The 14988-nt window shown below is 33.8% G+C and overlaps 2 protein-coding genes across 2 annotated transcripts; one reads left to right on the plus strand and one right to left on the minus strand.

Moving 5' to 3' along the window:
- Positions 1 to 287: 287 nt before the first annotated feature.
- On the plus strand, positions 288 to 10061 carry LOC146939413 (uncharacterized). The gene is made up of 19 exons (XM_085753076.1): positions 288 to 372; positions 864 to 976; positions 1082 to 1157; positions 1280 to 1422; positions 1924 to 2094; positions 2848 to 3055; positions 3162 to 3247; positions 3402 to 3633; positions 3782 to 3905; positions 4214 to 4350; positions 5445 to 5553; positions 7329 to 7371; positions 7543 to 7699; positions 8067 to 8137; positions 8237 to 8330; positions 8626 to 8841; positions 8939 to 9148; positions 9317 to 9700; positions 9803 to 10061. The coding sequence occupies exons 1-19, from the start codon at positions 346 to 348 to the stop codon at positions 9926 to 9928; spliced, it is 2727 nt and encodes a 908-aa protein (XP_085609202.1). The 5' UTR covers positions 288 to 345; the 3' UTR covers positions 9929 to 10061.
- A 1335-nt stretch (positions 10062 to 11396) lies between these two features.
- On the minus strand, positions 11397 to 14059 carry LOC146939414 (calcium uniporter protein 2, mitochondrial-like). The gene is made up of 2 exons (XM_085753077.1): positions 13303 to 14059; positions 11397 to 12035 (listed from the first exon to the last, which is right to left on the minus strand). Exons 1-2 carry the CDS (start codon positions 13819 to 13821, stop codon positions 11550 to 11552), a joined length of 1005 nt encoding a protein of 334 aa, XP_085609203.1. The 5' UTR covers positions 13822 to 14059; the 3' UTR covers positions 11397 to 11549.
- Between the last annotated feature and the right edge of the window lie 929 nt (positions 14060 to 14988).

Raw genomic sequence — 14988 nt, forward strand, 5'->3', positions numbered from 1 at the left:
CTTAAAAAAAGGCCACTTTGACAGTTAACTGCCGCGCCGCGGAACAAGGAATTTCGGCAGTTAACTACCGACGGGTAAGTTTTTTTTAGCAATCTCAATAGTGGGAACAGCAATTTTCAAAGAAATTCTCAATCAATGTGGCCCAGGTGAAATTTAGCCCATAGTGAGCCTCTCCCAGGCCCAAACCCAGGCCCAGGACCAAGAGATGAATTGGCGGGAGTATGAGAGAGTGAGTACTCCAATGAAGAAACTGTATATATCATCAGTGACACAGTTGTTGAGAGTTGAACGGCTTCGATTTCGAACTTTTTGTCTTCTCTTCCTCCTTCATTCGCATTCACCACCATGGATACCACACTCTCCGTTCTCAAGGTAAACCCTATTATATTATTCAACCCCATTCATTCTTATTTATTTATTTATTTTTTATAAAAATGTAGATAAATTATTGCATAAACCTTCCAATTTCATTTTCATTATGCCTTTTTATTTCTTGCTACAAAACTTTGATACCCTTTTTTTAGTTTCCACTTTACTAGGTGGGTTTTCAAAAAAGTTTCATTTTTGTTAGGTTTTTAGGGATTTTTTTAATGTGTAATGGAAAAGTTGTTATTTTGCCCCATTAATAATGTACTGGTACATGAAATGGATATGTTGATGCTGGTAAAAATTTGAAGAAAAAAAAAGAAGAATTAATTGAATGTAATCACATGTGTCGGTGTCACATCGATGTCGGACAAAGATACGTGTCAGACACCACCAGACATGTCTTCCATCAGAAGTGTCGGTGCTACAGTGATTTTGAGTATTTGTATGTTAAGGGATTGATCAATACTGATATGTTTGTAACTTGTATTATTCAGGATTACTTCGGGTTTTTGAGTTTTCGACCTTATCAGAGAGAGGTTATTGAGAAAATTATTGAGAAAAGGGATTGCTTGGTAGTCATGGCTACTGGCAGTGGAAAGTCCTTATGGTAAAATACATCATCATTCCCTCACTCTCTCTGTGTTTTTCTTGTGTCTTGCTTAAACTGGAAGTTGAAAAAGCTTAACTAAATTTTTGTTTTCATTTTGAACAGTTATCAAGTACCTCCATTGGTTGTGAAAAAGACTGGGATAGTTGTGAGCCCTTTAATATCATTGATGCAAGATCAGGTGAATTAATCCGTTCTTCTTGATCAGTTGATCTTTTTGTTTTCATTTCATTGGTTTGAATGAATTACTTTATGTAGCTTCAAACAATGTGACTTTCTAATATGGAAAATATGGGAAATCAGGTAATGGCTTTGAAACAGCGAGGTATCAAAGCTGAATATCTTTCAAGCGCTCAGAAGGATTACACTGTTCAGAGTAAAGCCGAGCGTGGTCAATTTGACATTCTGTTCATGACTCCTGAGAAGGCATGCACAATTCCTACCAGGTATGCTATGGAATAAAGTTATGCATAAGCTTCTTCTGTATAGTTTATGACCTTATCTTGGGTGGATAATTACAAATAATATAGCTTATCGATAGAGCGAAGTGTCAGTAATTACTCTAGAAAATGGTTAAGCTGCAAAATCATATCAGACTAAAGTAGAATTGTTTTCCTTATTTTATCAATAAATGCTCTTTTTTCAAAGAAATGAGGGACCATAGTGCTTTGAGTTTATTAGTTGTTGGAGCTGAAGTTTTTAAACCAGGAGGTTATCGGGCATGAATATCCTTTCTTGTTTTCCTGTTTTTGTTCATCCCTTTTGACACATGCACATGGACGTGTGTATTCTACAATGACATAATGACATTTCTGTTGATGTATGAATCCAATGATTCACTATAATTGCTAGTTGGTGGTATCTTTTCAGGATTAGATCATTGATCTTAGTCCACACTGTGCGTTATCTAATTATGATCTGATGTTAAACTTATGTCATTTATGCAGTTTCTGGTCCAACTTGCTAAAAGAAGGAATTAGTCTTTTTGCCGTTGATGAAGCACATTGTATATCGGAATGGGGGCATGACTTTAGGGTGGAATACAAGCAGTTAGACAAGTTACGTGGCGTTCTGTTAGATGTTCCCTATGTTGGTCTAACTGCAACTGCTACAGAAAAGTAAGCATTTTTTGTTTTGGCTGTTAGTGAAGCATATCATTGCTGTTTTCTATAATAGTTTTGTCCACATTTTGTGCCTACTTTGTATATATTTACTCTACAACTGATTTTTATTGATTTGAACACTGACATCGTGACATGATGGATACTGTTTGACATTTAAGGCGTATTTTCCATCCTTCAATTGAGATGATCCTATGGGTAGATTACTAGGGCAGAAACTTATTTTGAAAATCAAAACACAAATGAACAAGTGAGGATTAGTTTAGCTAAGTTAAGAATGTAGAGTTCTGATATCCATTGGTTTAATTTATTGAGAGAAACACTCCTTCTCTCGGATGCTTTGTCATTTTTGTTAAACTCTTTTTAGAGGATAGGGTTAGGCAGCTCTAGGTCTTGTTCTAAGATACTTTTGACTTAAATCTTTACTGATAAAAAATTCCAGTAGTATATCCCCTGTACTGTACACTGTTGGTTGTTGCTTTCTATTTCTCCTTGACAACATTTCATTAAGGGAAAGTGATGTCCATTGCTTGTGTGCTAACTCCATTCCATGTAATCATGTGTTACTATAAGAAAGAATTAGATATATTGATATTTCTACATTCAAAATTTGTTCAATGAATTTATGTGATGCCTTTTCTAGTTACATTGCAGTGCTTCATGATTTTTTTTTTCTTTAATAATATTTTGTAACTATATTTAGTGAATTAGAGTAATGAGATAAACTTTATACCTGTACCATATTGCCAGGGTTCGGTTTGACATCACCAATTCCCTGAAGATGAATAATCCTTACGTTGTAGTTGGTTCATTTGATCGCCCAAATCTTTTCTATGGTGTCAAACAATTTAACCGTGGACAATCTTTTATTGATGAGCTTGTGGAGGAAGTTTCAAAAGAAGTTGCTAATGGTTGTTCAACTATAATTTACTGCACAACAATCAAAGATGTAGAACAGGTAATGCACTAGATATGTTACAAGTGAAACCCAAAAGAGTGTTAACATGCTGTCGTATCACTGTCCACTTGTGTTAATATTTTATTGATATGATATTTTTTTATAGATTTACAAGTCACTTACGGAAGTAGGTATTAATGCTGGAATGTACCATGGCCAAATGGATGGAAAATCACGGGAGGAGTCTCATAGGTGAGTATTTTGTCTTGTATATTTTAAGAATATGAAATCAAGTTTTGCCTTTAATCATTGTGGGAGCAGAGCATGCTCCTTCCCCCTCTCTCGTTCTTGTTGAAGATGCTTGATGCATTTGAAGCCTAACCGACTATATGTTAATTTCTTGCAGATTATTTGTTAGAGATGAAATACAAATCATGGTGGCCACAATTGCCTTTGGCATGGGCATAGATAAACCGAATATAAGAAAAGTGATTCACTATGGCTGCCCTAAGAATCTAGAGTCTTACTACCAGGAAAGTGGTCGATGTGGTAGAGATGGTATAGCTTCTGTTTGTTGGCTTTACTACACAAGAAGTGACTTTGCAAAGGGAGATTTTTATGCTGCAGACTTAAAATCGGTATACATATTTGTATTTAGGAAAAAGGATGTTTGGTTGATGAATTTTGTGGTTGTGAGCTTTGAACTTGCTGACCCCATATGCATATTTCCCTTGTATGAGTTGTCCCTATTGTCTTAATTATGCTTTTGGGTCTCCAATATAACAGGAAAACCAAAAAAGAGCTGTGATGGAGTCATTGCTGGCTGCCCAACAATATTGTTTGTCGGCAACTTGCAGAAGAAAGTTCTTGCTTGAACACTTCGGGGAAAAAATTTCAGCTGAAAGATGTGGTAAGCCTTTCACTTAGATCCTTAAATTCAACTGTACTGTTATAAAATAAGAACTTAAGCTTATATTATAACCTTATGTTATTTTGTTGGCTTTATAGAATTAGGGAACAATGTGCTTAATTCTAGCACTCTCTCAATTTAGAGCCTATGCTCCAAAGTTGTTGCAATTAAAGTTAACTTGAAGCCCTCTATAAATATATCAACTAATTTTTGGAGTTGACAAAATCCAGTAGTAATCTTACGTGGGATAAAAGCTTATCTTTTTCGATTTACTCCATGTTTCAGTTTCTTTTAAATCTTGTTTGTAGGGAACTGTGATAACTGCAAAGTCTTGAAGCAGCAGCGTGACTTGTCAAGAGAAGCATTTCTTCTAATGGCTTGCATTCATTCATGCAACGGCAGATGGGGCCTTAATATGCCGATTGATATCCTGCGTGGTTCTCGAGTAAGTTGTTCAAAATTAAAACTAGGAAATTTTTCATTATCTCTTTTAAATGTAATTTGCTTGATTTTTAGTTCTTTTTAATGGTGGCATTAGTTTCTTGCACTTTTCATTATGCACTCTCAATTTGTCTATTAGCATATTATCGTTGTGTTTCATTCACACAAAAAAACCTTACATTATTCATTACATAGTATATTCTTTATTTCTTATGTCATCTTTTCTTTGGGTTGGATTTTACTCTCCATTTAAATGTAACGTTGCACTAAAAAGAATTCACGAAAGAGAAATCACCATGGAAATTTATATTGCATCCACCGATAGAAGTTCTATTTCACTTAGTACAGGAGGATACTTTCCCCTTACTATATATTTATTTATATGAGGAATGCTAGCAACACTCACTTTTCAACACTCTCTCTAGCACTCACTCTTTTATCGGATGAAATCAATGTATGTCCCACCATTTTGTGCGGGTTCAAGTTTCAAAGTGTAGACCCACAATGATTTAAACCAATAAGAGAGTGAGTATTAGAGAGGGTGTTCAAAAGAGAGTGTTGTTAACATTACTCTATTTATATAATAACCTGCCAAGTGAAGTTGCTCAAAACTAATACTTGATGACTTAATTTCGGAAATGATCCTCTGAAAACATTACAATATAATGAAACTATAAATCCTATTTAAATGGAGAGTTAAATTATTCCACCTGCACAAAAAGTCTGTCTTAGCTCATAATCACATGATATGGGGTGCAAAAAACTATAAATCCTATTTCCGGTTATTCTTAATGTCAGTTGAAGCCGAAGAGCTTATTGATTTACATATGGCATTATATATGACCATATTCAAATCCTTAACAAATAGATCTTTTATCTAGCGGATGTACATTAAAAGCATATTCAGATGTGGCATTGTAGGTTACTGCTTTGTGTGGCATTGTAGGTTACTGCTTTGTCATGCTAGTTGATGTACACTAGAAGTGTAAGTATCACTAGGGTTTTTAATTTAGGTTTTCGTTCAACCTTGATTGTTGCCTTTAAATTTCCTCACTTACCTTCCAACTGTTGATAGTTTTATTTACTTGTGTTTTGTAGGCAAAGAAAATAATGGATGCTCAGTATGACAAGCTTCCACTTCATGGACTTGGTAAAACATACCAAGCAAATTGGTGGAAGGCACTCGGACATCAATTAATTTCCCTAGGTATTTTAAATTGAAATTATTTACTTAGTTGCAGTTATAGCTTATGATCAAACTGTTCCGTCAATTGATGATCTTGCTCTGCTTAGTTGAACTCTGTTGAGCAATTGCATTTACTACTGCATTCTAAATAATCTCTTTATTTTCTTCATAATTTTAGGGGTGTTCATGGTTCTAAACTGCGTTGGAACCGAACCACATTAATGGATACAATTCAGTTTTTAAAACCACTTTAAAAAAAACTGGTTAATTTTTCAAACCAGTTCCAGTTCGGTTTAGAACCGGTTCAGAACCGGTTTACAGTTTTGAACCGGTTTATTTATTTCAAACCGGTTTGCTTATTTTTGACCAGTTTTTGAACCAGATTATTCTTGAACTGGTTTTTAAACCAGATTTTAGTCATTGTTTTTTAAAAAAACCCATTTTTCAGTGACAATGGTAAAAAAACCCATTTTGAGCTTCGTTTTGTATGAAACAAAATGAATTTGGGCTTCAGAGGTTGTTTTTGTGATATTTAGAAAAAACGGGTCATAAACTTAAACCGGTTCAGAAACTGGTTTTAAACTGAACTTAAATTGGTATTTAAAAAATGGTTCAGTTAAAAAATGGTTCAATACAGTTCAGTTAGTAGTTTGGTTCAGTTAACTGAATATTTTGAACACCCCTACATAATTTGAACTATTAAGTGCATGTTTGTTCAACACTCGAAATGGATTTCCGTACAAGCAAAAAAAAAAAAAAAACCTTTTCGAAGCAAACACCTCAGAAATAGAGAATGTCTATTATGCTGTTGGGGGAACCAGAAATCTAAAACAAACAGCGCTTAATTTTTGGATATAACCATTGTGAAGCCCATATGGTTTTGTTAGCTTGAGATAATGAAATCATGCTTCCCACTTTCTATTCAACCTTGTAGTTGAAGTTTTATTTTCTTGTTCACCGTTTGTTAGTCATTTTATATGGTCGTGAGCATGATGTAAAAGTAGTATAGTACACAAATTACTTCCTGATTTTAGAAACTACTCCCTCCGGGTCTCATGAATAAGCAAAAAAAGAAAACTAACTTCACACCCCTTAAGAAAAGTAGTTAGTGTCATTTAATTTTCTCAATAATAAGAAAATTATTTTTTCCAAATTACCCCTCATGGAACTTGATCCATGAGAATAAAAACTTTATTTGAAAAAAGTCTTAATCAATTGAAGGTTAATTTAGGAATAACAGCATTAACTAATATATTGAAGTAGTTAACATTTGCTTATATTTAAGACCATCAAAGAGAACTTTTTTGTTGCTTATATTTGAGACTGGAGGGAAGTAATGCATGATTAGATTGGAAGCACTATGTTACAATAGTGAGAACCATGGATGAAATAGTTTCTGTTTTTCTGCTAGACCCCTTTATATTCATATTTCCTCCTTTGATTTCCATTTATTCCAATGAGAGAATAAGTTGCCTTCTTACTACTGTCAAGCAGAATTTCTTTAAAAAAAAAACTGTCGAGCAGAATTTTTTACCTTGTTGCAGTATCAACATATGATCTATATACTAAGAAAAAAAAGGTTTGAAAAGAATAATAATTAGCATATTTTTAAATGCAATCAGTTATTCATGCATATATCTTGTTATTTATTTGGTAAATTAAGTGTATTTCTTGCTGCAGCAGATTTACTTATGCCATACTTCGCAATTTACACAAAAAATATATATTTTATACAGTAAATTTAATTTCAAGAAAATTGTGAGATCAAACTATGATTTTCTCCTAATGGTTAACAGGTTATTTGAAGGAGGTTGTCCGTGACACGTTCAGACTTATAAGGTAGGCCGGGATACATCACAGCAATCATTTGAAGCCTTTTTACTTCATTGCTGTTATTAGTTTTCCAATGTCAAAACCCATCTACTATATGTGCCTTTAGTTTCATTGTATATGTAATGTTTCGTAACCAAAACTACAATCCAACATAAACCTTGTTCTTTCATGAACCAGTGTCAGTTCAAAAGGAGAGAAATTTTTGGCCTCTTGTAGACCAGACTATCAACCTCCTTTGGTTTTGCCATTGGTTGGTGAGCTTGAAGAGGAGGAAAATAGAAGCAGAGAAGAATTCAAAATTTTGCCCACTTCAGGATCAGAAGGTTTCTCGGAGGTTGTAATGAGTAGTGTTCTGTTTTTTCAACTTCTTTTCTCCTCAATGAAGCTTGGGAGAGTATAATTGTATGGGCTACATGAGTTTTGGCCTACCACTGACCAATTTCTAATAACCATTGATATATTATGGAATAATAACTTTTTGTTATTATTTATAATATATCCGGTTATTAGAAGTGGGTTCACCATGGATCAAAACTCATGCAATCCATGCTATGCACATTCATGAAGTTTCTTGAATAAGTGGACACCAGTCATACTGTTTTTGATTTATTTTGTTTTTAAGAAACATTAGTCATATGTATTTGTTTCCAAAACACTGGCATATGTTAATCTAAATCTTTGCGTTGTCCTTCTCTACTCAGGCTGAGGGACAGCTCTACCAAATGCTTTTAGAAGAAAGATTAAAGCTTGCAAGAAGTGTCGGAACAGCTCCGTAAGTTTTATTTTATCTTTTAACTCCTTCAAAAGAGCCAGTCCTACTTAAAGTTTCTTTGATCCATAATTTCTTCATGAAGCTGTTATACCTTTGTAGATATGCTCTATGTGGTGATCAAACAATCAAAAAAATTGCTTTGACAAGACCATCTTCAAAAGCAAGGCTAGCACTCATTGATGGTGTGAATCAGGTACGCTGAAGTTATAGGGTTTTTGATAAAGAGAGAAGAAAAAGAATAAAGAACTGACTTAAGAACGTCGTTTTCTACGGTTGATGATTATAATTTTGATGATACAAAAAGACTATGCAATAACCCATATTTTTGCTAATACAATTCTATATAATTAAATAAGGAAACAAATCATGATAATAACCAAGAAAGATGGAAACTAGTCTTAATATGTCTTGATATAATTGCAGCAAAAAAAGGCATCTTATCATTTCTGTCATTTGAAATACTAAAAGCTCTGAATCATTTTGTACAGCACCTAGTAACAAGATATGGAGACTATTTTATTCAAGCTATTCAGAAACTATCACGAGAATTAAACCTATCATTGGATGGTGTACCAAGCATTCAAACTAGTGAAGTACGGAAAGTATCTCCGATAGTAACCAACAAATCAACGAAGTTGTCAGGAGCGAAGTTTGATGCATGGAAAATGTGGCACGAAGAAGGTCTTTCTCTTCAGAAGATTGCTGTATGTCTTGCTAATCTGTTCTTACTGTTAAACATATATGCTTTACATGTTTTAATATATAATAACTTCTTCCTTTTCCCCCCGTTTGTAATCTCAGAACTTTCCTGGTAGATCAGCTCCTATACAAGAACAAACTGTTGCTCAGTATCTACTGGATGCTGCCCAAGAAGGATTGCCGTTTGATTGGCCTAGATTCTGTGAGGCGATAGGACTGAAACAAGATTACATATCAGCTATTCAGGCTGCTATTGTAAAAGTTGGATCTGCTGATAAGTTGAAGCCAATAAAAAATGAATTGCCAGAAGAAGTGAGTATAAATCTATGGCCTTAAATGATTTTAGTTCATCTCTTGATCATTGATGTGCAAATATGGCCAATGCATTTCAATCTACAGCTCTGCCCTCCATGTGACAACTTTCTGTTTTTGGATATATTACTCGATGAGGTTGAGATTGAATAATTTTTCATGGTGCAGATAACGTATCCGCACATCAAGGCTTACTTGACAATGCGAACCTGTGGAATATCCTTAGAAAGCCCTCAATCTGAAGGTCACCAGTCTGTGAAAGATGGTGAAGCTGTAAACAATGCATCAAATTTGTCAGAGCCTCCTTTAGAAACACGCAACCTGGAAAGTCATGTTGAAGCTGACATTTCTACCGAAAGCACGATGGAAATTGATGAAGTAGCACCTTCTGGACCTATGAATGGTTGCCAAGTACAGAAGCTTCCATTATCCTGTGAGGAGGAATTCACAAGCAAACGTCTAAAAGTCAGTGAAACAGAGGAATTGAATTTGATTAAGTTGAAAGCTACAGAGAGTTCTATTGTAGAGTGGCTGAAGAACTTTGATTCAGGGGTTAGTGAGAACATTTTGTTTATATTTCAGATTAAAAGCTTTATGATATCTGTTTATATCCTTTGTTTTGTGGTCATAAAATGTGTGGTTAATTGGTTTCAGGCTACTTTGACTGATATTTTGGAGCACTTCAATGGATCCAATGAAGAATCCATTGTTGAACTGCTAAATTCCCTTGAGTGTGACTTTTTGATATATAAGAAAGGTAATATGTACAGGGCTATGTAAAGAACTTGATCCATAGGGCTTGCTTTAACCATACTTTGTAGAAAGTGCTGTTTTCAGTAGTCTCTTGCATTGTCACTAAAATGTTTGGTGAACTATGAGTTTAAATGATTGCTTAACCAGAGTTTTGAAGAAAGAGAGCAACTTTCTTTATGTTGCTGATCAGTGCCCTAAGTAAGAAATTTCTTTTTAAATTGGCTTACTGTTTTTAGTGAACTTAATTTGAGTTGCTTAAGCTCTCAATTTTTGCCTCTTTTTTCGGAGGTAATAGCACTGCAAGGATTTAATTTCTCCAATCTCTTAGAAATTAAAGTTCAACATTGTAATTGACAACCAAAAATCAACTTGACTATTTTTTGTAATTTTTAAATATTTAAGTCAAATATATTTTGTGGTCCTTAAGTTAGAGATTCATAACAAATTTGATCTTTGAGTTTTTTTTTTTTTTTGTATACCAAGGTATTCCTTTTAGTCGATATATGTTTGCATTATTAGCATTTTAACCACAATCCATAAAATTTATTCAAAAAAAAAAAAAAACCACAATCCATAAAATAAAGCTTGTTTCCCTCAAAAAAAAAAAAATAAAATAAAATAAAGCTTGTATGGGTGATAAAGGTATGATGCGGCAATAACGTTGGGTTTAAGGATCCCAGGTGTCAAGATTTTTATTTTACTATAGTTATAGGAAAATGCTAACTAATGTCCCTGGAACATTAGTTAAGGAAACAAATATAATAAAAATTTATTTAAACTTTTTTAATTAAATAATTAAAAGTGTAGAAATATTGTTTTCAATATAAAATTTACATTCTTTCAAAAAAAAATATAAAATTTACATTTTTTTTGTTTCCTTAAACCGGGGTACTAGTTAGACTATTACTTATATTTGCCGTCCATCATCTAGAATTGTTGCAATTTATTTCTCTTTGTCCAGTAATTACAATGTTGAAAGTTTGTGACATGTTGACCAAAACATCACATTTAGAATTATGTGAATCTTGACTTGCTCAAATTTAGGTATTTAACGGACATATAAACTTTTTTGTAACGAAGTGTGGTTTAAAGGCTAACAATACAAAAATTTATGGATTAAAATAACTAACTTGAATTTTTTTTTTTGACGAAAAAAGAACTAACTTGATAAAAATGAAATAAAAAAAATCCCCTAAAAAGAGTATAATAATAAATTTGACCTTAAATTTTTACAACTGTTCATTAAAAATAATTGTAACAGTACACAGTATTTTATGAAAATATCAATGTTTTTATGTAAGTTCTTTTTTTCAAGAAAAATGCTTTTACGTATGTTATTGCCTATAAATGCAATTTCATTTATTTTTTTAGGAAATCATTAAAGAGCCACATACTGCTTTATAACCATTTTTAAGACTCTTATTTCAAAACAAGAAAAAAATTAAAGGAAATATAAATGACTTAAATGAATAACTCTTGGCCAAAAAACAACAAATAGAAGAAAAAGTATGTTTGCATATATGGTTATAGGCATGGTCGTGAAAATGAAGGAAATGTGTGTATAATTAGCCAAAGCTACAGTTAGATTGAACATTCTCCCACTAATGTTAAAACAAGCAGTGGGGACAAGGTTATCTCAGTCAAAATGTTAATCTCTATGTAAAGCATCTTCAAGATCAACATCAACCCCTATACTATTTTTCAAAACACTGCGAGAATGTAGATGTGTTTTACACTTGCACTGGAGCTCCATGAATCTCTCAACATCAAAATTCTGTTTCTGACAAAGCTTCCTCTGTCTTCTAAGAAAAAGCCTCTTCAACAAGTCTTGGTAAGTAGGGTCTCTTGAAGTGAATAAGAAGTAAGCGTAGCCTGTAACTAACCCGGTTGTGGTCACAAAAAACGCAATAGGTTCCATTACGTCCCATGAAAACTCCCAGAATGTTAGCCGGAAGAAGAGGCCGACAGTAATTACACCGAATCCTAGTCCAGACCAAAGGACGCGTCGCACCTGTTTATGTGCCAACAAATCAATTTCCTTTTTCTTCTCTTGTAGTTTCATTAACTCCTCCCTCATAGGATCATCGTCAGAAGTCAGTGCCAATGGAACGGCTCTTCGAATCAAATCCACCACCTAAACACAGAAAACAGCCAAACAAACAGAACCAGTGAATTTAGAAACATGCACACATTAAAACAGACAATAGAACTTCGTTGCAGTGTATAACAGCAACAAAATTCTGATCAGGCAAATAAGATTCTATCCAAACAATGTCTAGGACTTAACAGAGAGTATGTATTGAACATTTGTACTAGACCAGGCAGCTACCCTGCAAATACATGTTAGACTACTTACCGAACATACCATAAAGAAACACATGTAGTTTTGAAGATTAAAGCAGCCACATAGGCAGCTACCCTGTCTCTCAATTGTAATTTAACATGAGGATAAAGTGACACTGACATCTAGCACCATTCAAATTCACTTTATCAGTTTATCTTAATGTCTCATGTGTTGCACATGAGAGAATCCATTTCATCAGTATAAAGTAATGCTCTAAAATTTCAAAACCAAAAACCAGACTCGAGAGTATGATAATTGATAATGTGAGGTTGAGCGTGCGAAGAAAGCAAACAGGAAGAGAAGAACGACACAAAAAGTTTGTAGTGTCATATAGTACTTTCATTCTCCTCAACACAATGAAACACATTCAAGCTTGTCAAATAAAAATTTCCACTGAATTAACCAGGAAACATTATGTGTTTCGAGACTCGATCCACTCTACTACTTATAATTAATAATTACCATGAAAGATATAATAAGGTTGGCCGCTATGAAATTCCATGTGAATATTCAAACCAAATTCCTGTATATTTGTCATTGATGAAAAAATAAAAAAGCTGAAAACAGAATGATTCCTGTAAGTTAATCATGGAGTTAAGCCAAAAGGGCGATTCATGAAATTATCACAACTTTTAACCTTTTTTTGTAATGAATGTAGTGACATCCAAACCCTTTTACACAATGTCCTACATGATCCAACCATGAAATTAAATGTTTTGTTTAAGGTTGAAAAACTTCAAACATGTTTGGTCCCAAAGATATTGAGATTGACCAATGTCAATTCAATTGTTGCAATAATAAGTCCCAACTGAAAAAGGAATGTGAAACATAAGGGCCATAATGGACCCTCTCACATGAAAAGCATGAAAGGAAACAATAAAATGATATCTACTATAGTTATTGATGAGAAATAGACTTAGATCTTGTAATGCTTTTCATGAGCCCTACAACAAGAACAAATTCTATTCATATATTCCAAACAAACAAGTAAACAAACAAAATTCTAACTAGAGAACAAAACGATGAAAAAATGGCCATTGAAAAAACTAAAGCTCACCTTATCAGGATGCAGATAAACCTTATCCCTAAAGAGAAGAACAACCCCAGCATCATCAAGAACCTTAGCAAATTTTGCAGCCTCATCTTGATTCCTAGCAATACCACTACTTTCACAAGCTTGAAGAAGTTCAAAATAGGAAATAATTTCTTTCCCTCCCATACCAAGTTCCATCTTAAGTGATTCCACATTCACCAATCTCATAAGCTTCTTAGCCTCAGAAGATGATATAGTATTTTCTCTCCCATTATCATTACCATTACCACCATCACCAACCACATTTGAAGATGATGATGATAAACCCCTTTTCATCTGGTTCAACATAACTGAAAAATAACCAAACCCTTTTCCCCTTCCACCACCATGTGTCACTGTAACAACACTCCTTAAACCTAACAATGGTGAACCAAAAGATTGAACCTTTTCATCAAAACCATGTGTTAGATTAACAATGGAAGAAACCCTTTTTGTCAATGATCTAAAACCTGCACCAGATGAACAACACCACCTACCCCACATTTTTTTCACACAACAAAAAAAAGAAGATAAAAGTAGAAACTTTATGTGAAATGGTTAAGAACCCAGAAAATTAACACTGACCCAGTAATGTAATGAGGGTGAAAATCGAAAACTCTTGGAAAAGGAAAAAGAAAGAAGAAGAATTCATTCTCTGTGGTGCTTTTATAGCAATAGAAAACTAAAAGAGAGAGAAAAAGGAGAAGAAGGGTGTAGGAAAGAGATTGGGGAGGTTAACGGTGACGGAGTTTATTTTAGTGCCGTTACTTTCTAGTTTAGTTAGTGGGGGGTTAGTGGGGCACTATCTATGCATGCCAATATACCATTAATGGTAGTTAACGGCTTTGTAATTAACGGGGATACTCCGTGTGTAAGCACGTGGGTGGGTCCCACCTAGGGATTGAATTGAATTGAATTGACCACCCACGTCGACGACGCGAAAATACTACACCGCCTGCTACTTTTATTTGGTCTTTTTTGTTGTCTCGCTTCGTCTCATGTCCCACGTGTAAAGTCTTAATAACATTCTCTACTAATCTTTTAAGACAATAGTAAATCATGTGTTTTAAAATAATTAAATTTTAAGGTATTAGATATATGTGTTTTTTTTATTAAGGTTGTCATCAATATTGCCTTGCTTGTATGTTTATGCTTCTGGCACTCGGCCGGTGCAACTTGTTTGGGTTGTTAGCTTAATAAATTTTGTTGTTTTGATTAAAAAAAAAAAAACCATCATCTCCGTCAAATAATTAATGGATTAGATATATGAGTCATTTTTCTTATATATGTGATTAATCAATGATGATTAATCAAAGAACTCGCCATCAAAGTGGTCAAAAGCCTTAATCAGGTATGTGCCTTCTTCAGCTTCCGAATTGGAAAATTGTAGATATTCGTATCTTTGACATATAAATTGTTGTGTGGGTTGTTTGGCTAATAAGAAACATTGTTCTCCCTTTCAAAAATAAAAAATAAGAAGAAACATTGTTCTCATTCAGTCAACAAAAAAAAAATGTTCTCATTCTTTTTTGGGGTATTCTCTTTTTTGAGGGGAAACTGAAACTGTTCTCATTCTTTTGATCGGGTAGTAGTGGAGTATTACTTTTCTTCTTTAAGCTTTATCCTAGTTTTATTTTATTCTGCCAAAAGCTTTATCCTATAGCTGGTTTG

The sequence above is a fragment of the Medicago sativa genome, chromosome 3, assembly GCF_051527215.1.
Source record: "Medicago sativa cultivar Bolivia chromosome 3, Bolivia_mono, whole genome shotgun sequence".
Taxonomy (NCBI): domain Eukaryota; kingdom Viridiplantae; phylum Streptophyta; class Magnoliopsida; order Fabales; family Fabaceae; genus Medicago; species Medicago sativa.